The 22,286-nt window shown below is 39.7% G+C and overlaps 4 protein-coding genes across 5 annotated transcripts; 2 read left to right on the top strand and 2 right to left on the bottom strand.

Moving 5' to 3' along the window:
* The first annotated feature begins 1,564 nt into the window (after positions 1-1,564).
* rhof (ras homolog family member F) lies at positions 1,565-6,085 on the top strand. The gene is made up of 5 exons (XM_071910357.2): positions 1,565-2,047; positions 2,410-2,497; positions 3,565-3,674; positions 4,108-4,242; positions 4,500-6,085. Exons 1-5 carry the CDS (start codon positions 1,913-1,915, stop codon positions 4,662-4,664), a joined length of 633 nt encoding a protein of 210 aa, XP_071766458.1. The 5' UTR covers positions 1,565-1,912; the 3' UTR covers positions 4,665-6,085.
* tmem120b (transmembrane protein 120B) lies at positions 6,072-16,464 on the bottom strand. Its single transcript, XM_071910356.2, has 12 exons — positions 16,337-16,464; positions 13,756-13,874; positions 13,160-13,276; positions 13,003-13,062; positions 12,796-12,891; positions 12,608-12,697; positions 12,227-12,292; positions 11,996-12,057; positions 10,113-10,205; positions 9,742-9,806; positions 9,099-9,167; positions 6,072-8,013 (listed from the first exon to the last, which is right to left on the bottom strand). Exons 1-12 carry the CDS (start codon positions 16,397-16,399, stop codon positions 7,897-7,899), a joined length of 1,017 nt encoding a protein of 338 aa, XP_071766457.1. The 5' UTR covers positions 16,400-16,464; the 3' UTR covers positions 6,072-7,896.
* Positions 16,465-16,847: 383 nt separating this feature from the next.
* morn3 (MORN repeat containing 3) lies at positions 16,848-18,869 on the top strand. Of its 2 annotated transcripts, XM_071910386.2 has the most exons (6): positions 16,848-16,938; positions 17,535-17,705; positions 17,829-17,986; positions 18,075-18,234; positions 18,336-18,520; positions 18,608-18,869. In XM_071910386.2, the coding sequence occupies exons 2-6, from the start codon at positions 17,561-17,563 to the stop codon at positions 18,668-18,670; spliced, it is 711 nt and encodes a 236-aa protein (XP_071766487.1). In that variant the 5' UTR covers positions 16,848-16,938; positions 17,535-17,560; the 3' UTR covers positions 18,671-18,869. The 2 variants fall into 2 exon arrangements, with proteins under 2 accessions (XP_071766487.1, XP_071766488.1); XM_071910387.2 differs by lacking the exon at positions 16,848-16,938 and having other exon boundaries at positions 17,534-17,705.
* Positions 18,870-20,286: 1,417 nt separating this feature from the next.
* orai1b (ORAI calcium release-activated calcium modulator 1b) lies at positions 20,287-21,845 on the bottom strand. The gene is made up of 2 exons (XM_071910375.2): positions 21,532-21,845; positions 20,287-21,420 (listed from the first exon to the last, which is right to left on the bottom strand). The coding sequence occupies exons 1-2, from the start codon at positions 21,643-21,645 to the stop codon at positions 20,872-20,874; spliced, it is 663 nt and encodes a 220-aa protein (XP_071766476.1). The 5' UTR covers positions 21,646-21,845; the 3' UTR covers positions 20,287-20,871.
* Between the last annotated feature and the right edge of the window lie 441 nt (positions 21,846-22,286).

The raw sequence follows: 22,286 nt of genomic DNA, 5'->3' as shown, positions 1-22,286 counted from the left end.
AAATGTAGCATTTTCACCAGATCCTAATATAGTAATAGTTTGACTGCTTCTGTGACAAGGAAAATATTCCATACCTAAAAGTGGGTCAAATGCTACTCGAAAAACATCATTTTCTTTGTGTATAGTTAGTATATGTTAAGATCAAGTTATGATCACACACTCCTACACTTGATCCCTGATCTGCTCGTTCCTGACCCCCGTCGCAACCCGCCAGCATCAGATTCCCACTACACCTACTGATCCCTATCAGGTATGTAAAGTGTTTGTTTAGGTCAGATTGTTTTCACCATTAAGGATCTGAGCTGTAGGAGGGAGAGCAGAGCTGACGCTGAAGAGGAAACCCACTGAATTCCAGCATTGAATTGTTATCCCTCTTTAGGACAGTGTGTCTGCTTTACACACTCACTGTCTCCTCAATTCAAAAACAACGTGTGTGTGTGTGTGTGTGTGTGTGCAGTACGTATCCAGATCAAGGCAGGGTTACATGCCGTTGAATTTGACCCCTAGCCCCTTGAGTATGGACATTTAGATTGTTGCTAAGGTGATAAGATAGCAATGTTGTTTGACTGTTTCCATGATGGGGAAAATGTTCCCTGGAACAGAAGAGAATAGTTTGTCCTGACACCCAATCTGTGATGTCATTCTGATGTGCAGCCATATTGAACAACAGTGGGATCCACCATCTTTCATTGTAAATACCCACACCATTCACGAAATTCACACAAAAGGGAGATAATTTAGGGTTTATTTAAAAAAAATAAATAAAACAAAAACAACTTTAATTTGCAACATCATCCCACCATTAAGATCTAAACCGAAAATATCAGGTGGCCAAATACTGTGAATGTTGTAAATTATGTAATCGTATGCTTATCCACAGATTTATTTAGAGGCCAAGACTGACTTACATTTTATACATTCATGGAATATATATATCTACTATATATTAAAATGGTCTGTACGTTTTAAATTTCTGCTTCTCATGGATTACAATATTGAGTGTATTTTCTCTTTATGAGTGTGAAACCCTATTTATTATTATCATTAATACTAATTACTACTACTACTATGATAATGGAAATCCACAGTAATTCAAACATCCATGCCTGAAAAAAAAAAAGATGGACAACCTAAAATAAAAATGTATTTACATGCATAGTGAAGCAACTGTTTTAGAGTTTGGAGTCAAGTCTGCCTCCTTTGAGCTGCAATCATGTTATCATTTGTGCTGCACTTATAAGAAGAGAGGCTGGCATCAGTTTAGTTTCTGTTTACCAAAGTAAAGAGTTCATTTACATGTAAAAGCTTAGACAAACATTGTGTGAACACATCCTCAGTCTACCATTCATTGTCAGTGGAGCTCCAGGCCGTTCACAGATGAGAAACCTTAAATCTCCAATAGTTGTTCATGTTAACATAGACTGACTTAATTGTCTTAAGCTGTAAAGATGTAAATTCTGTAAACTGACACACACACACACACACACACACACACACATAAATAGAGGCAGTACTTCAGATTGAGAACCCGCCCAGAAATGAAACAGGCCAGCATGCAATAGAGGAAGTAAGAGCGTCCAGACTCAACTGCTCTACATCTGCAGCTCAGCTGCTGTTCTGTTGTAACAGAGATGCTTTCAGTGAGCAAACTGATGAGGAGACAAGAGAGAGAAGCGTTTGGGGTCAACTGGAAACAACTTGAGTGTGACAGGAACAGGAAGTGGTGGTGAACAGAATGAGATACCTGGTAAAACATGAGGCTGGTCTGTTCCTCTCTCTTGACACGGTCTGTAAATCATCTCAGCCTTTCCCAATTCATTCATCAGGCTTTGCCATGTATTTAACCTAATATCTGGAGAGAGTGACTTCAGCCCTGTTCTGTCTGGCACTGCTTGGATTGTTTTGAGGCGACATGACACACAACAGTCGTGTCACTGGTAATGGCACCATGAAAAAGGGAGAAGAACTCAAAATTGTCGTTGTGGGAGATGGAGGCTGTGGGAAAACCTCTCTTCTCATGGTTTATGCCAAAGGCGATTTTCCAGAGGTAAGAAGAGCTAACATGTCATGAACAATCTCCGTATGTTCATTTGTTTTAGTACAGCAGTGTGTGTGTTTCTGACCATAATTGTGAAAAGGGTGAAATGACATTTTGAACTTTGCCCTTTTTGATAAGCATGATTTAATATGTTTATCAGAATAGGCTACATGATTTAATATATGATTTAATTAATTTAATCTATTAATTTAACATCTCAAAATGATGTGAGCTCAATTTCCAAAGATTATACCACATTTTCTAATACAATTGAACTATTAGACAATATGGAGCGGCAGTATGATGTTAAATAAAAGCAATATATAGCCGTATCATAAAACTGATTTCTTCCTTTTGTTTGTCAAACACAGAAATATGCCCCATCAGTGTTTGAAAAGTATGTCACCACTATCTCTCATGGAGGAAAAGAGATCAAGCTGAACCTGTATGACACAGCTGGTAAGACTCCCTGTCAAACACACGAGCACGATGAACACCAGTTCAGCAGATCAGTTACAGGTCTTGGTTCTGTCGCAGCAGGCAGGAACAGTATGTGGAAAGACATCGGGGTGTGGAGCATGCTCCGTTGGCGCTGGTTGGATGTAACTGGATAGGACTGTTGCTCAACAGCGTGTGAACCTTCAGATAAAGAGTGTGTATAATGAGTCAGAGGTCGATAATGACATGATTACAGGAGAAAACAATTTTATATCTTTTGAGACATTCAACACAGGCGACTCTACTGTGTGTTAATTCTTTATCTCGTTTTAACCTTGTCCTGTAGGCAGCGGCTGCAAACACCTCTGACAGAGGAAGTGGTAAAGGTCGATGTGAAGAGAAACTCTGTGGTTAGCGCCTGTGCATCATTGTCTTTTAGGAGCTAAACAGAAGTTTGCATAATACTAACTACTAACAAGCCATCTATGAATTAACTTTAGAAGCGAATTAAATACTTTTCCCTACATTGTTAAGGGTTAGGGTTAGAAGTGTTTGGTAAATTGAATAAAAAGGCAAAAATAAGTAAGTAAAACAAAATAAAACCTCCTAATATAAGCCGGTTAAATAGCTCAAGTTGATGATATGCTGATGTATGAGTATTTTCATTTCCTTTGTATTGACCATGATTTCAAACTGCTGAATTAGTTTCCTCTAAGCCACAGGCCCTTATTAGGGCTGGGTGTGAGGAAACTATCTCTAGAGGCAGAAACATGAAGATCCTACTTGAACTAACTATAGTCTCTAGAGTCATTTCATATCCAGGAAAGCCCATGACACAATGAGTTAGCAGCTTATCTTTGTGTATAATTGCAGCGAGGATCCTTACTTAAGCGGAAAAGGATGTTGAAACCAGGATGTGGTTTTATACATCTACCCCAGCATTATATAGCTTTAAGTTCAGACTGTTGCATCCAACGCAGACTGGGTTTTAGTTAGTTCTTCTGTCCATTTCCACCCCTAAACTGTTGATTATCTCTTTGTTCATATTCAAGTTTAACCGTTAACATATATGTGCTTATTTCTTTCAGGACAGGATGACTATGACCGGCTAAGGCCGCTCTCTTACCAGGAAGCCAACCTGGTGTTAGTCTGCTATGACGTGACGAACCCCACCAGCTTTGAGAATGTCCTGATCAAGGTAATCACAGCCACACTGTATGAACAAGGCACCGAGTGATGTGTGTGTGTGTGTGTGTGTGTGTGTGTGTGTGTGTGCTGCGCTGCCGATCCAACAAAAGGCTCCTGAGAAACAAGAGAGTGACTGTGGAACGTCACTGTTTAGTTTCGGGTTAGAAACAGTTTAGTCGGATAAATGATTGTTAGAGACTGACGTGTTAGAGATTGATATGTGTACATTCCTTTAGCTCCGATTAACTCATGTGACTCAGCCTGCATGTAAACATTGACCCCATGCAGGTGCGCCTCAAAAACCAGACCAGTGCTGGGACTCTCTCTCTTATAGGAAATCCCAATGCCTGCATACAAACAATGAGAATATCACAGGAAAAAAATGCTGTCAAACAACGTAATGTTAATGAGAGTGGACATGACAAGTTATCTTTTTCACCCAGTGGCACCCAGAGGTGAAGCACTTCTGCCGGGACGTCCCCGTTGTCCTGATTGGCTGCAAGATTGATCTTAGGAAGGATAAGGAGTGCGCCAGGAAGCTGAAGGCCATGAATCAGGATCCCATCACTTACATACAGGTGAGTGAATGAGAAGTGTGCGGATGTTTTATTCATGTATGGAAATAGAGCTTTTATCTCGATCTTACAGGGCGTCCAGTGCAATATGCAGCTGTATTGCTATTTAATTGTAAGAAATTCCTGGCCAAATGTAGTGTTTTTTTCTTTTATTTTACTGCCATTTTTAAGTTAAAGACAACTAATATAGATTTTTCCTTCTTCTACTGTAACAGTCAAAATATTCTAATTTAATTCTGTAATAATAATTGTGCTTGCAGGGCGAGGAGACCCGGCAGCTGATGAACGCTGAACTATATCTGGAGTGTTCAGCTAAGTATCAGGAGAACGTGGAGGAAATTTTCAAAGAGGCCACCAAAAAGGCTTTGGCAGTCAACCGCAAGCAAAGACAGAGTAAGAGGAAAAGGTATTGTGTCGTTTTGTGAGGTCAAACTCAGCAAGGACAGAGGACTCAGGTGTGACGGGTTCATTTCCAACCACATCATACACTTACACTCAGAGCGGCTGGACGTTCAGAGACCAGAGGTGCTCTGCAAATATTTCTGGGTGCCCTGAACAGATGTGACATCGGCCATACGACCTCAGGTTCAGAAAATACTCCCTACGTCTTTTTGGGCCTCGCTGAGTCATCAGCTCATCCCCCCTCAGTCACAGGAAGGTGCCTCTGATGACGAAGCTGGAGAGACTTGGACAATTACGCAAGAACAATGAACAGCAGATCTTGCAGTAGGGATGTTTTGTACTTTTCAAAGTCCCATGACAAGATAATTATTCTTATATCAATCTGCAATATTTACATCAAAGTGGTATTTTTTTTTGCCTTCTGTCAATAACTTTTTCCTTTTATATGAAAATGTTGTTCTTTTTTAAAAGGTGTCATTTTTTTATTTAGTAGGTTTTCATATTTTGTTTACAAATAGACGTATGTTCAGGATGTGAATAGTGCTATGTGCTATGTATAAAAAAGTATTTGCTGAATGAATTTGAATTAATTAATTATTGAATGCAATAAAGTGCAAATTCTCGATCCTGACTGGCAACAGTATAGCCTACCGGATGCCTTCCAGTGTCAATTCAAATGATACAAACCTGTCCGAGAGGTTATAGGCTGTTGCTGAGAAAACAAACTGCCTTGAAAATGGATGTTACAGCTCAAAAAAAGAAACAAATTCAAGATTTAAAAGTGTCTTCAACAGCCTTGAGCAAATATCTTTATTAGCACAGGGAGAATATTAATTCAATAGGGTTGGCTCATTTCCAGTGACATTTTGTCAACAAATATAACTGAATGTAACACTGAGGAGGTTTCCAGCAGTTAAGCATTGCCGTGAGTTTTGGTAAACAGAAGGCACTGGACAATATTTCCTCTTTTTCGGCAGTGCCAGCATGCAGCAGGTCTCTTATCTTTACCAACAGCGCCCACTAGTGTTGAAACCCCCTCATGTGTCTAAAGCAGCTGCAGACTTCTTGTCACCAAGCAGATTAAAGGCACAACACTGAAATAAAAACCTTCTTTGCTGTAAATCGTTTTGAATCTGATGCACAAGAGACACAGAAAATGCCCGCAATCTTTTATCAGGTGTTTTATTATTTTTTTTACAACAATGTACACAGAATGCGAAATCGTCAATTGTCTCTTGTTATTGATCATGTTCAGGCACCAGTTGCAGTCTTGAGGTGAATGATCCATGGTGAACATGATGACATTTTAACATCAGCTACATTTTTATACATATAAATGAGGAAATCAAGTTCTTTTGTGCATTGTGGCAGCTCTCGTCAAATGTAACATTTTGGTTTGTAACTCAACATGCTTCGACTTTACCCAATAAAAGTGACATATAAATAGTGTGTTTCTCTTAAAGAGCAGAATGCATTCTGAAAAAGGAGGACAGATCTAACACTAAGGTCTTTGGATTTTCAAAACAAACCAACGAGACATTTCAGTTGTGACAGGCTACAGGGAGAATAAGGCATTAGAGACCCGCCACTACTACAGCTATTCAGATCAACTCAGTGGAGCCCATCTGAATTCTTGATAAAAAAAACCCCCAAAAACTTGTCTAATACTACAGACCAAGTATGAAGCACAAACCAGATAAAACTACATTGAACTGGAGCAAAAGCTCAAGATTTGGCCATAGTTAATTTTTTAGACATTTAATAATGTATGTTAGTTGGAAATTACGAAAACAATAATCCAGCACATTTTTGTCGTCATTCTGAATAATAGTCTTACAGTACCAGTGCCAATAGCAGCATTTTGATCATAATAAACTTCTGCAACAAAACAACAGATGGGAACTACCAGCATGTTTGTTTTTTTCCCCCACACAGTAAATCATAAATGCAAAAAACTGTATATGCACTTTAAGTTTTAAACTGGATTTCAACAGTTCCTCTGACCTCAGGTCTTTGTGGTAAAATGTTTAATAAGCCTGAAGCCATTTCACCACCAGCAGCAAGGTTTAGACCGTTAGAGAAAAATAACTTGCGTATAAATTATCATTTACTAGCATCATGATAATGACAACAGAGCAACATAAGATGTACAGTTGCTGCTAGGAAGGACTTAAAATGAAGATGTCCTTCAGTCTTCACTGGGAGCAACAGTTAGCTAAGGGTTTGGAGACAGTCATAGTTTAGATAACCAGGATTAGGCTTTAAATTGTACAAAAAAAAAATCTATGGTTTTTGTGACCACCGCCTGAAGGGAGTAACAGTGTTGCCGGCCCCCGCTCTGTCAAGGACCCCGAAAAATAACCCAAAAAACCCCAGAAAATATTCAACAATAAGCTGCTGCCACTGACTCCTGTATGGCAGATGGACAGCAATGGCACCAGCTCACACTGCCACAGAAAAAACTGCACCAGAGGGGTGAATTTTCTCTGAGGCTCCAACGCTTGACAGTAAGGTGGTGGTGGGCAGCGATCCAGTTTCTGTGTAAGTCTGATTTGGTGTATTCAAAGTTCTGGACCCACATTTGTCATTTTCAAGAAAAAAAAAAAAAAAAAAGGTTTAACACTGAAAAAGCACAATAGGGGAGTTAAGCACTACACATATAAAAAAGTTAGGAGATACAAATAATGAAACGCTGTGCCATGTTGTACGTATTCAAATTAGTTTTACCCAGAGAGATAGTTTGACCACTACTACTTCACAGAAGTATGAAGCATCTACATGACAGACTTGGGTCTTCAAAGGCAAACTATACTGTTCTGATGAATCGATGCTACCTTACTCTCTTTTAGTTGCATATCGTTTGAACAAAAGGCTCTCTTACAAAGTTCATGCACTGACACAAACATAAACACCCAAATAAAACACATTCTGTCCAATCACTTTATATCTACATGATAGAGCAACAAACTGTTAAGGATTTCAAGTGGTTCATCTGTCAGGTGAACGCCACTTTTTGTTGTGATTGAGTGTGCAGCACGGACAACAACAAGTCATTAGAAAGCAAAAGCCCATTCACCAAATGCTTTGGCTGGATGTTGCTGCTGTCATCGGAGCCTGAGAGGAACTGGTTTCAGCTTCGTCTTCCCCGGCCCGGTCCTACTGTGGTCAGTCTATCGAGCGATTGTGCGTGTCGTAGTTTTGCTTCAGAGTTACTGGCCGTTTGGAGAATCTGAGCCGTCTCTTAAAGGCTCGTTCTCAGTCCTTTTTTTGCACCTTTTCTTGGTTTTTCTGAACTTTTTGGTGAACAACTTTTAACGTGGTGAGAAAATTCCCCAGGAACAAGACGAGAAACGTCAGTGCCAGCATAAATACCTGAAAGAAAAAAGACAAATGTCAGCGTTTCGTTCCAAGACAAATCATGACATGCATTTCTGTATCTGTAGCCATTTCTATATTTTGAAATGTTGTAGGGCTAGAGGACACACTTTCCTCAAAATCTCAACATCATGCGTTTTCTTACAATTACTACAGTCTCGACACATTGCTACCACAGAACTACATTGAGAACGTCTAAAAACACACTTCCATACTTTGGAGAGCTTAGATTCACATAGAAGTGTGACGTTCACCGTAGCAATTTCAAATGTTATTATTGTTTTTTAAGCTCTATAGCTTATGCTTTTGACTACATTCAAATCAAGCAATATGTGTGGACTATTCCTGTTTGTCATTTAGTGTGACCTATAATAAACAGGGAGCATGTGCTGCAAATCATTAAAAAGGCTTATAACCATGACAAAATGTCCTGTGCCAAATGCAGCTATACACAGGACTTGACAGGCAGAGTTCACTATCTTAACAATGCTGGACCCAGTTCTCCAGTCTTAGTTCACCCATGTATACACAACAGTGAGGCAGGTAAACTTTCTTAACCCACAAATGATTTTAAAAAGCAACTTGTTTGCAAGGTATTCATGAGTGGGATTAAGCAGTGCGCCCAACTTCTACTTCTCCTCTGCCTTGACAGTATGGATGGGACAATATATCGCAATATAAAAAAGTGACAATACGTATCGTGGGGCAGAAAAATGATTCGCAATATTAGCTCAATTTTATTCTGCTCTAGTAATCACAAATGAGACGGCTTGCCCATCACAATTTCACAAGCTCTGCATCTAAATTATATTATTTGCACTTTGTAATGACATTTTTAAATTGCTGTTTACATTCTAGCAAGCCAATGCCATCGCTAGAAAGATTTGTGGCTCAGAAATAACCATAATTCTGCACAGTCATACTTTGGTGTCATTGAACTTTTATTTATCACATCATATCATGGTTGTATTGAATCGCGAACCCCATATCGCATATCAAATTGTATCGTGAGAGAAGCATATCATCCCATCCCTACTTGGCAGGTGTGTGTGAGGTTCATGCAGTGGGTCAGCGATCCTTACCTGCCACTCCTTACAGTCCTCGTGCCCTGCCAAGCGAAACAGGGTCACCGAGTTGTACAGCTGCCAGAACTGTAAAGGACAAGGAGACAGTATCTTCCATTAACGTAACTACACACTCTGGAACTGCAATCATTTTCTGTCCTGATCCTCATCTCCCTTCTAAAGCATCAACTTATCTCTTTCAGTCCCCAGTTCAGTTCTGTCTCTCACACACACATTGTTATTTGTAGTGTTTGATAAATGTTGCTTGTTTTGTTCTTTTGTGTGTTTGTATTAGTTATTTGTGACTTCTTTATATACTTCCTGTGTCGTTTTCAGTGCGTGTGTAAAATGTGTTGTGGTACTTCTGTTTACAATGCACTGTAACTTAATTTAGTAAAAACACATTGGCTTTTCAGGTTGTTGTTACTTTTCCCCTGTGTCTGTATAAAAACACACATACAGGCTGTCTGATACAAACTTTTGCTGCCCTCATCCAAGGAGTTTAACTAATTTCCTCCTGATTTAAAACATATCACAATTTTAAAACTACTATGACAAAAACAACAGAATAAGGCTACTAATGAAAAAGTAGCTTGACATTTCAGAAAAATAGTAGTAGTAGAGGAAGAAAACTAGAAAAGTGTTGTAAGTTTTAACTTACATGGCCAAAAAAGAGGAAAGGCAAAAGAAAAGTGAGGCCTCTCCACATCCAGGATTGAAATCCCTCTGCAGAAACACAGAAATATTGTAACAGTGGCATAAAACCTTAGCATAAAATGACACAGTGTATGTGGAAATGCTTGGAAAATGGATGTCTTGTTGCTCAGATGTCTATGTGCAATAATCAGAAATGTGGACATAATTCAGTGAGGTCTTTCCCAAGTTATTCCGACATCTGTAACTCCGCACACTGATGTCTAACAACTTTCTCCACACCTCACCTTTCCCCTATTTTTCCAGACATGGTGCTGCAGATGTCTGAGGAGTTCAAAGAATTGAAATGACTACAACCAGAAATAGCACACGACTTACCCACTGTGAGATCCAGCTGATTTCTCTCTCCCAAAGCTCGCAACCTGTATAAGCAACCACTCTGGTAGTAATACTGGAGGAACTGAACAAAGCCTGGAACACAAATGGATTACAAAAACATATATATAAATTATAATGCATCACAGTCAACCATGTAAGATGATGGACAGAAAATTGAAGATAATTTTGAACTTTATTTCTCTGTTTTCAATCAGACAAAACAAGGAAAACCCTGCAGAAACCCATAGTTTTCCTTTAATGTACCATGAATGATTACAATCATTTTATATGAGATTCCCTATGGAGAAGTCAATGTTTTTATACTCAGCAATGAATGCAACCACCAGAGGGCGATAATACTTTCCTTTCTATTCCAGTGAGAAACGAGTTCCACAGCAGAATTGTTTTAATATAAATGCATCAGTTATTAGCTAACAGTGTGGCATCTACTATCTGACATCCCCATCTAAAAGTGCCTCTTTCCTTTTTCCATGAAATGTGGACAGCAACCTCCCATAAGCGCTCAGTCCATCGTATTGAAACAGGTTCCCCAACGCCTACGTGAATTTTGTAAAAAGTCATTTTTTTCTTACACATTATGTACAAATCTTCCAGATGAGTATCTCAATACATAGAAATGTTTTGTACAATTAGAAATTCCACCCCTAACCCAGAAACAAACACCACTGGATGCCATGATTCATATCTTGCCTAGAATCACAAAAAAAAAGAGAGAAAGATTTCATTGTGGCCCCTGGGGCGAACCGTGTCCAACACATGAATCCATTTAGTCTCAGCTCATCATGTAAGGCTGGGTGTGTCACCTCCCTGGCTGGGGCTTTTCACCAGTACAGTGCAAAATAATTGAAATATTCACATGTATACATCGTGTTTCATCAGATTCAAATGTCTATCAACTGGAGATTTTTCATCCTTGCAGCGAATGGTACTTTTGTGCTCCGAGATCCTGGTTTTTAGTTTCCTGCTGGTTTTACTGACCCACAAGGACATTTCAACAGATATCTAACAACAGGTGATCCTGTCCTTGAGCTTCATGCTTTGACCTGTATGAGGACGGTTAAAAGTATCCCCTGGTATCACAGCATGACAGTGTCTGCACTCCTGACATGGGAAATGGAGAGAACATGTTGGAGTCGGCATCCAATGCTGTTTTTTTCTGGCTTATGGAGTAGAATTTTGAATTCTAGCATAAATTGTACATTTCTGTGTATCGAGTTACTCATCTGGAAGATCTAGCCGAAACATGTTCATCAAGACAGACAGATTATTATGTTTGTTTGTTTTTTTGGGAGAGTGCTGGCTACTTCTTCATATTTGTATTATTGGTTGAGCCTTAGCATCTCACTCTTACTTATTGCAAATCTCAGCAGAGTTTGCAAAACTGTGTCCGATTATAGACCTTGTGACGTTACCCTCGCCACCCAATTATCAGAGAGCCCACAGGCAAACAACAGAAGTAGCGATCTGAAACAGTTTACAACTGTTTGCAGTGCTCTCTGGGGTTTGAGAAGAGAAGAAAGACTATTGCCAGTTAAACTGCCTGCTGGATGCATTAATGCAGAATTTACAGATTTGTGTAGTTAACCTTATTCTAGTTATTAAGTTAAATTTTACAGAATTATTTCCATGGTACATGACAGTAAATTCAAATGGTCTGTGCCCACTTTGCATGACGTTCTAACCAGTTAGGAAAACAATAGCACATATCCAGTAAGGGGGTTAAGCTGTAAGCCTGTAGTTTTGTGTTTTTGTGAGACTCCATTAAACAAGAAGTTATTTCTATATAGACTTAAACGTGCTGTGAAGGTCTGTTGTTTGACACATAGCAGTCCCAGCCTAGTAAATCCATTCAAAATTCTTACTCTGATAGATGGAGAAAGCAAGGAACTGGCTTCTGAACATCTGATACATCGGCCCCTCTGGCCTACGAGAAAAGAGAGGATTAAAACACTTTGTGACATTAAGCAATTAACACTTATAGCCTTAATTGCCTTAACAGGTGCTTACTTACACATCTGACAAAGTTCAAATGTTCAAATGTCATTTCTGAAACAATGCGACATCAATGGGATTAAAGGCAAAAAAAAACTTACCAGGTAAGCATAACACCTGAAAGAAAGGTGGACACATAATGGTGTGACACCCACCACCCTTTAATCCTGGAACAGGGCACAGAGAGTAGAGAAAAAATAAACAAACCTGAAACAAGTTACAACTGCATACTTAGCAGGGTTAGAGTCAATTAAACTAATTCAGCAACTAGATCATCTTCAAAACCCCTAAAGTGAAAAACTTTTTTTTTTTTTTTTTAATTTATAGATTTTATTATAAATGAAATAATTGAGAACAATTGCTCTAGCTGTTTCACTTCACATTTTCAATTGACTGCATTGAAAGTGAATTGACTGTAACCCTAAAATAAAAGTGCTTCTGAATTAATCTAACTATATCAAAGGAGATTATAGACTACACACCTAGAGCCATTGCTCATGAGGATGCTTTCCCTTATGGTCAATGTGCAGTAGTACCAAACCAGCAAAAAGTTGAAGATTTCATCGGTGACACTGAAATAAAAAAACAGGAAAAAAAAATACTGAGCCATTCTTTAGATTTTGAGAAGTGACAACAAAAAAAGATGCTTAAGGGGATGAATTTAACTCACCGATAATTGAGGAAGAAGAGGCAGGTTATGGCGCCAAACATCAGAATTATTGTCATACAAAGCTTGAACTTCTCATACTCATCTTTGTAGGCAAATCTATACAAATAAGTGGAAGACACAGGGGAGATGAGGAGCTGACAACATGCAAACACAACTCTAGTGTCTAAACCTGTTCGAGCTTTTCAAGACTCAAGGAGGATCACATACTTTGCCTGGTTGCTGAGAAGAGTTACGTTTACGTTGCCCAGGACCAAATTTAGGTACAATCTGAAAAAGAGAAGGGAAGCAAACAATATTCACAGTCCATATTTACTAAGTAAATTATGAGTAAAATATCCACTGTGGAACATCAAAAAGTACTGACCCGTTCTTCTTTGGCAAATACGCTTCCATATCAAAGAACACATTTTCTTTATCTTTGATTTGTATCTGAATGTCCTTCATTAGTTTTAATTCTTTCTCGTCACATGTTTGTGCACACCTGTGAAGAAATGAAAAGGTAACATGAAGGAGAGTTCATAACCTTCTCCATAAGCCAAGACATTCCTTGCTCCTGCATTCCTGGGATTTGTCTCAGAGTGAGAGAAAGAACAACAATTCACTAATTGCATAGAGATAGCCGTATTAGAGCTCAATGTGTTTCCACAAGAAATCCACTCACCGTCTCCATTATTTATACTTTCATTTGACTTCTTATTGCATAAGCATCTATTTGAGTACTGACAAAACATCAACCTCCTTGCCCACTTTCCACATGCTGTTCATTAGAGGGGATACTGCCAAACGGACGCCCGATCACCAAAATACATGTAATTTCTAAATGGTGACTGTTTTGTTCATCAGGACCAGCTCATTGATTTACTATGCTACACTACAATACTCCAGACGCCTGAAGTGTCCCACAGTACAGCAGTACCATGGGCCGCTTGATCTGACAGACCGGGACAACAGGATACTTACCTCGTCAGGCTGTGCCTTAGGTCTTTCAGGCATTTTCTCTGTTTACTGATGGCGCTGCTGCATGTTGACTGAAGATTGGTGAGCTCCTCAAGTTTTTGTCTATACACTTTGTGAGTTTCCTGGTGGGCAAACAAATACAGCAAATGAGGCTAGCAAAACATACAGGGCTAGAAAAGTCTGCTGATGGTTAGAAATGGGCAATAATACACAAACACTGCTTTAAGAAATGTATCAATGAGACAACAAATGGAACAGAGATGGAAATGTTGTCATCTTACACAGAAAATACAATTTTGACGCAGTGAGATTTTAATGTTCATGAAAATGTGTAATAACCCCACACAACCCCACACTGAAAAGCTCCAGGCATTTTTATAAAAGGTCTCAAATAGTGTCTCCATTCATTGGACACTGAGATGCTTTTAAACCTTATTTGACTCTTCTGCCTCAACACAAGTCGCACATGACATCATGCTATTTGGCAAAATAAAAAAATCATGAGATAGGATGTAGGGTACATATCGCGTGATCAAAGCATCCTGTGGCACCTGACCTGTGTGTCCTAATTGACTATGTTTACACGGTCAAACTATTTCAGCCATCATTCTCATGCTAGTCTCACTAAGCCAGACCTTTACCACAATCTTCTTATTCTGAAAATGACAGTATTCTCACATTACATTGATACTCCAGTTTACATGCACTTGCGCTGGTGGTACAGTACACAACTTTGAGCTGCATATCTCACTTCGGCTGTCAGAACTGATTTTCAAGATTGGACTGAGTCTGTGGTGGTCAGGACACACAGTCAGCACTGATAATCCTGTGGTACGAGAGGGTCAAGGACTCATTCTACATTTGTGCAATTTGAATCCAGGCAAATCTGCATGGGATCATCTACTGTGAGACAGTCAGAAATGTGAATACGAGAACAAGACACTTTCAATTATTCTTCAACAATGACAGCTGAACTTGCTAAAAAAGGGAAAAATTGGAATGGGAAAACAGGAAATGTATAACGGATGCTATGTACACCATTACATTATTATCTACTAGTAATCTTAAAACAGTCAAATCGGATTATGGGTGAAGGGGTCTTGTCTGCCCTGCCCTTAAGAAAGACATGTTTTGTGATCTGCTAGATCCCTAAACGAACTAGAAGGGCACTCGGAGAGCGCAGACCTCCGCCAAGGTTCGTGCTATTATTGCTTGTTCGTGAGTCGGATCCGGATCCGCTCCAAAATTTAATGGGTTCTTCCTTGGCCCATGCTACACCCTTCCATGAAGTTTCATGAAAATCAGGCCAGTAGTTTTTCCGTAATCCTGCTAACAGACAAACAAACAGACAAACAAACAAACGGCACCGAAAACATAACCTAACCTCCTTGGCGGAGGTCTGTAGCATGATAAAGAGATAAAGAGGTCCTGTCCTTTCACAGAAGTAGAGGGGAAAAGCAAACTGTCTGCTGTTCACTTCAGTCATTCAGTGAGTTCATTATCTCACCACTGCTTGGCTTTCAACAGTTAAAGGGAAATGTTAGGCAATTTAAGAATTGATGTGTTATTCCAATGGTCTCAACAGTTTAATCAATACTGTGAACATGAACAACTGTTTCACAAGCCACAAACCAGAGTTATGACTTGAGCCTGCAAAGCCACAGGCTCTATAGACAATGAATGGGAGAGTGATTTTGTGGAGCCAAAATGTTTGTGTTTTAAATCCAAATTAGCTCTGGCCTAGATCAGTATTGTAGCCTTCTCTCAAAGAAATCTCTGGATGGCCTCACAGTCACCTTCACCATCTTTCTCAATTCATTCTCCAAGGAGCAGCTCTAGATTTTATATTTTGAAGACATGACAGGTTCAAGCGTCAGTTTTCTGATACTAGCTTTGGGGGAGAGGTGCTTATGCCATAGGAATAGCATATATGATTTTTATCTCGTCTTAAAGTGAATGGTATTCTCTTCTATAAATGACTATCTCCAATGTTGTCTGAAGTTAGCTAACTAGCTAACGTTAGCTAGCTTACTAGACCCTGATCAGGCTGGTGCATTTAGTCACACAAAGGACTAGCTAGACATCCAACGCAACGCTAACGAGCACGTGAAGTTACTTCACCACCTTTAAGCAACTTTACGTAGCGATCAGGTAACACTGACCAGTCGTGTAACCAGGAATCTGTAGCAGCTCACGTTAGCCACCTGCGGACTAGCAACCCAGCCAACCTGCTGCTAACGTTAGCTAGCGTTGACACATACACACAGACACACAGACACACACACACACACACACACACACACACACACACACACACGGATGCTCCAGGCAAGTCAACAGTAATAATCATTCACTGAAACATAATGTACTCCTCAAACAGAACAGCACAGGTCTTGGCTCAGTGCGTTGTTCGCGGCCGGGCTGGATATGAATGACGGATAAGAAAGAATCAGCTAATTAGTCAGTGTCATCCACGACATGCTATGGGAATCTGGTTTAGATGATCCAGAAAGCTAGCTAAGTAACGTTAACTAAAGTTAGCCCTCGCGCGGATTTACTAACGCCAGCTTATTATATCAGTCACCTGTAATTGTTGATATTCTTGGTCAATTTCTTCCCACTCAGTTTGAAACCTCGGCAGCGACATTGTGGCACAGCAGCGTTGCACAGGAGATGGCTCAACAAGGTCCTACTCCCCTCTCCCTCCCTCGGTGTCAGTCACAGGCTGTCCAGTTCCTAACAGCCAGACAACGCGAGCCGTTTTTTTTTTTTTTTTTTACCAGGCTGCGTGGAGCATGCGCCCATCGAAACATATTGTGACGTTGACATACACACACCAGCTTTTTTATTGTGTGATTGAACTAGTTCACTGGCGAAATAAAATAATAATAAAATAAATAAATAAATAACAGATAACATCCGTCGAAATATTACGATACATTCAACTTAAATGTAAACTGGATCGCTGCATCATAAGCACGAACACGAGCACAACACTGCACCAACCTCAAAACATTATCAAGTTGCTAGGTTACTAGGAACGCTAACTCTCTCGGTAGGAGAGTAAAGCTAGCTAGCCGACTAGCAGGCTTTCAGTCAGTCAGTTGTTTTGCTTTTTTTGTAAATGGCTTAGAAAAACAAGCGGAGTGAGCTTACGAGAGTCATTCGCTTGGACACATTGATAAGGTACAACTGCTTTGGCTTCAATTAATTAACGTTAATGTTTCACATCCCATTAGCCAGCGTTACGTTAGCTGTCATGGCAGTAGTGCCTCGGTGGAGGACCATGGGGGGTTAAATAACAAATGCTAATTTAACGTAGCTCGTTGACTGACATGTTTGTCGGTTGCATTACAAAAACAGCTGTTTAAACACCACTGACTTCATCCTAAAAGTCGAGTGTATTCATGTGTGTTATTCTTATTTCTAATGTTTGTGCAGGCCTTCTCGAACAACACTAAAAGTTTATAATGTCGTTCTGTGATCTGTGATGAATTACCATTAGGCAACAGAATCTATGCTCCATTGACAGTAAATTGGACATATAATATAATAGTTTGTTTGAACTTTTACACCTAAATGAAGATATTTTACAATTTAATGATTTGCTAGTTCTTGTGCCAAAAAGTGTGCACACCTTCCTGGAAAATCACCTTGTTTGCTTTCACAATGTGTCTACAAATTTGGTAACCTCAAGCATTATAATAGAGTAGTTCATAAGAACAACTCTCTTCTGTACCAATCTGCACAACATCATGGGCTAACATGTTACTTATGTTTAGGTTTTTCATCAAGTCTTGCCCAAGCCATGCCATATTTGAAAAAAACTCAAAAAAGTCAACCGCTGTCAAAAATATGGGATATAAAAGCACAGAAATGTGGATTGCGACACACAGTGTTCTCTGTCAATGGAGATGAATACACAGGGGAGTGGCTGGACAACAAGAAACATGGTAAGATACAGTGTAGCAATATGCAGTTACTATTGAGCAATCTATCAATGTGTGGTTGTTAATCATGACAGAAGATATTGGCTACACTATAGCTATGTTTAGTCATTGATTTTTTTTTTCAAGGAAAAGGAACTCAGGTTTGGAAGAAGGATGGTGCCATTTATGATGGAGACTGGAAATGTGGAAAACGTGATGGATATGGTACCTACAGCATACTACTCCCAGAGACCAATGAGTATGCAAGACAGTACTGTGGTGGATGGAAAAATGGCAAGAAGCATGTATGTATTGATATACTATTCTCCACACATACTGTACCACAGTATTTACACTCTTTGATACATTATGCTTTCTTCTCCACCTCTTTAGGGGTATGGAACATACTTCTACAGTAAGTCAGCTGTTTATGAGGGGGAGTGGAGTGAAGACCGTCGGAGTGGCTGGGGACGAATGTACTATGATAACGGAGACATATATGAGGGAGAGTGGATGAAGGATAAGAACCACGGACAGGGCATCATTCGATTTGGTGAGGGAAATTGGCTTTACATTATTGTCTAAATGAGATTAACAATTTAGTGAGGCAAGCTGGTGAAGCTGGTGAGCCTGACTCTCTGACTTGTATTAAAGCAAATGAAAACTGGTATGAAGGCAGCTGGAAGGATGGAAAGAAGAATGGCAATGGAAAGTTCTACTATTTGGACAAAGGCCAGCTTTATGAAGGCTTTTGGGTGGACGGAGTGGCAAAATGTGGAACTCTCTCTGATTTTGGAAGGGATGAAGCACCAACACCAACAAAGTATCCAATTCCCAAGGTACAACATTTTGGCTGAAGGTAGTATTACAGACACACATTTAATTGTATTATCCTTTTTCACGCTTTCACACTCTTGTTTTTCAAGGTACACCTGTTGGATACGCAATCGGTTTTGATGGAAACCCAATCAGCTTACCATGATCAGTGATAAAGAACAAGAGGATCAACAGCAAGTCCCAAACTCTTGATGCACTATACAGTTTTACAGGAATTGTATTCCGTGAGCCAATGTTGCACAGTAATTGTGAATTAAGCCTGGCTGGCCAAAATCGTGTGGAAGGTGTTAGTAATATATAGAGCTGCACCACTGTCCCCACTCAGAAACAAAAATAAACTGCTGACTAATACTGAGAATGTGATTTTTTTGCCAAAATAGTTTCACCCAAGTAATTTCTTCTTCCAGCAAACAAAGAAAAAATAAATCAAAGAAGTTGTAAAAATTAGTGGTAACCTCTTAGCTATTTTACCTATTCCCAGTGCTGCTGATGGTTAACTGACCTTTGGTTGACATAAACATAAAAGCCTTGTTGCTGAATTTTTCCATTACATAAGAGGAAAGTTCTAAAACTTCATCAAACCATGTGCATAAAGAGAATAAATGCCTAATTATGTTATTTAATTTGCTACGTTGGATCTAAATGGTCTTTACTAACCTAAACACACAACCAAAGGCTATCACTTCATAAAAGTTGATCATGTGATAAATTTAAGACTAGTTTACATGGAATATCCAAATGCATCATCACATTGCTCTTAGGGGATTTATACATTTATAATATATATTCTATATATGGTGAATTCTGACAGTCCTTGTAAAATCTGACAGCCCTGTGAACTTGTAAACTGGTACATTAGCACATGACCAAACCAATACACAGGCCACACAGACTGTATTTAGTTCATAGGTGAATAGCTCAATAGTTCATCTTCAGCACTCAGGAAGATACAACCTTCATTGTGGCAGGTCAACAACCTCACTGTGGAAAGAACAGCGGCCCACAACCACGCCAACTCTGAAAGGGCAGCATTTGCAGTCACTCCCTACGCAATGCCAACCACTATCTATGCTGAAAGAAATGCACCCACAACCACATCCTATGGTGAGACGACAGCAGCTGTCATCACTCCTGGTACCACCTCCACCTTCCGTTCTGAATGCATCACTACTATTCCCACCATGTCTGCTCTGGACTCTGAAGTTTATCAATTATATTATTAGTAATATTTACAAGAACTGCCTCCAAATGTACCTTTTATGCTAAAGGTCTCTGTTAAATTGTAGAAAATGTAATCCCAGTTAAATTGGATTTGAACAATGCCATCTACACTAGCATGATTTTTAAAGTACTCCAGGGGTGGCACTTTCAGAGCGAATAATTAAACGAAGTAAAACACTAATTCAGGATGAGTATGAGACAAGTGGACTGCTCAATCTTTAGAAAATTAAGCACAGAGGAATACAAGTGCACAGAATTGCACTTTGTATTAACAGCAACTACACAGATCACAACCTGTGATTATGCAGTACACATAATGTGCCGGAACTCAATAAAAAGCTAATGTGTTGTTTCTTAAGCAATGGCTCACTTGGTTATCAAGCAGGAAGATGATCACTGATCACATTCAAAGATATGGATTAAGCCTAGTCCTGAATGTTAAAGTTCCCTTCAGCAGAAATGTCCATTACACATAAGTCACATATGTAATATTATGTAATAGTAGTGCCATGTTTTCAAATAACAAAATATTTTTAAACTCAGAATGCCATTTGGTAAAAAGTATTTATTTTAACACCACAGCCTGTGCTAAAAATGTCAGCAAATATACCCTACAGTTTTGGCAGGTGTTCAGTCAGAAAATGCAAACAGCAGGCGTTACAATAAACCATAATCTCAAATGCGAACGGCAAGCATTACAATAAAACATGTACACAACGAATAAAGAGAAAAAAGTAAAATACTTGTGGCTCACAAAACACAGTAAGGCAAATAACAAACAAATGGAGTATTTCCTTTTAGACTACTGGCATACAGGAAATACATCAGGCAAAACACTGAGGATTCCATGTTATTTGTTAGATGTCTCTGCCATAATGTATGGGGTAAATCAAGCAATGGGCCACAGTTAAGACTTTGTTTTCCTACAGATTTCAAGTTACATGCATTATGGCAGATTTGTGTGTTCACAGTTGATAAAAAAAAGAAATGTTTTCTAAAAATACAGACATTTTGAAAAAATTAAATTTCACAACAATTGGGTGAGTTATCTTCATTCCTGTGAAAATTAGAAGCCAATAACGTCCTGGCTTGGAGTAAACCCAAAGGGTCAGAGTTCATCCATCATACTCGTCTATGGGAAATGCGAGCTAGGAGATTGCATGATGGAAGATTCCCCTCTGTGGTCCAGCTCATTTTGTAGCCTGGTGAGATTAGATAGCTCCTCCAGCTCCTGAAATTGTCTGTCAGTCTTGTGGCTGACCAAGGAACGGTAGAAATGCACAGCAAAGACTATGAAGACTAAACCAAAGGGGACCATAATAGAGGTGGATGTAATGGCAGCAGCCACACCAGAAGAGATGGTGCTATTGGTGGTCTTAATGGGTAAAAATTTGACCCAGCAGAGTAAAACCACCTCAGCCAGGAAGAGCAAGGTACCGATAACAGTAGAAAAAGCCCATGCCAGTTCAATGTGCCGGTGCATTCGCTCATGTGGAGACTCCTTCACAGAGTTAAGGTTGTGGACGTTGCTGACAGCCTCTATATTGGGCAAAATGCAGGTACTGACCATCAGAGCAAACAGGTGAACAGCCACAAGCACAGTGGTGCAGGCACTGAAGGCGATAAGGAGACCAGGTGGATAAGGGTAACTGTTGTCCAGCTGCACTTCCACCATAGCCACCTGTAAAACAGGAAAACAGCATGCTACACATTGTCAGTACTGATAATCACTGGACCATGTCATGTGACAGATCCGATCTAATAGGAGAGGATGCAGTGCCGATTACGTTACCATAGCAAATCCAGAAAGTAGAGCTGATGTCCGACTAGAAGCCTTTAGTTTGGCTCGACTCAAGTAGAGCTTCCTCCAGGATAGTGCTTGCAGTGAATGCTCGTTCAGACTCATTGCGCTTGTGTTCAAAGGACTGGGCGAGCAATGTCGTAGTTACCTTATTCTATCGCGGAACACGACAAACAAGCGTTCACATGTCAACCGTTTACACTTTAATACTTAACCTCGCCGACTGCAGCAGGTCAGACGCACTGACAAGCCCTAGAAGTTATTTTTCACCGCCGGTGTCGAGCGTGCTGGCTGAACTGCCCGCACCTTATATTACCCACAAGCCTGCGCGCTTACAAGGGAACATCCGCTGGAGTAAAACTGTCGGTTGCACACGATTGTGAGGCTACAGTACACCACTTGATACTCGAGTAGCCTCCACAGTCTCAATGCAGTAATGGTCACAATTTTCTTTTTATTTAAACTTTAAACAGCTAATCGGACCGTTAGGTTGCTCCAGTCCACTTGATCCAGGTCACGAGCAGCTCTCAGAACTGTAATTAGAATTAGAATGAATGGAACTAATTTTTTGATACGTGCACTCATCTATCATATGTTTTTCTTAATTACTCAGTACAATGCATTAACACGACTCTTCGTTAAAAGGATAGGGCCAGAACAGCGTGTTACGCTTTCGTCGAGAAACAAACGTTGAAACGTTATAACGTGATTCATTTTTTATATATATATATTTAAAAGCAGTTGTA

Source organism: Centroberyx gerrardi, chromosome 2 (assembly GCF_048128805.1).
Source record: "Centroberyx gerrardi isolate f3 chromosome 2, fCenGer3.hap1.cur.20231027, whole genome shotgun sequence".
In the NCBI taxonomy this organism is placed as follows: Eukaryota; Metazoa; Chordata; class Actinopteri; order Beryciformes; family Berycidae; genus Centroberyx; species Centroberyx gerrardi.
This window is presented reverse-complemented; position numbering and strand designations above follow the sequence as displayed.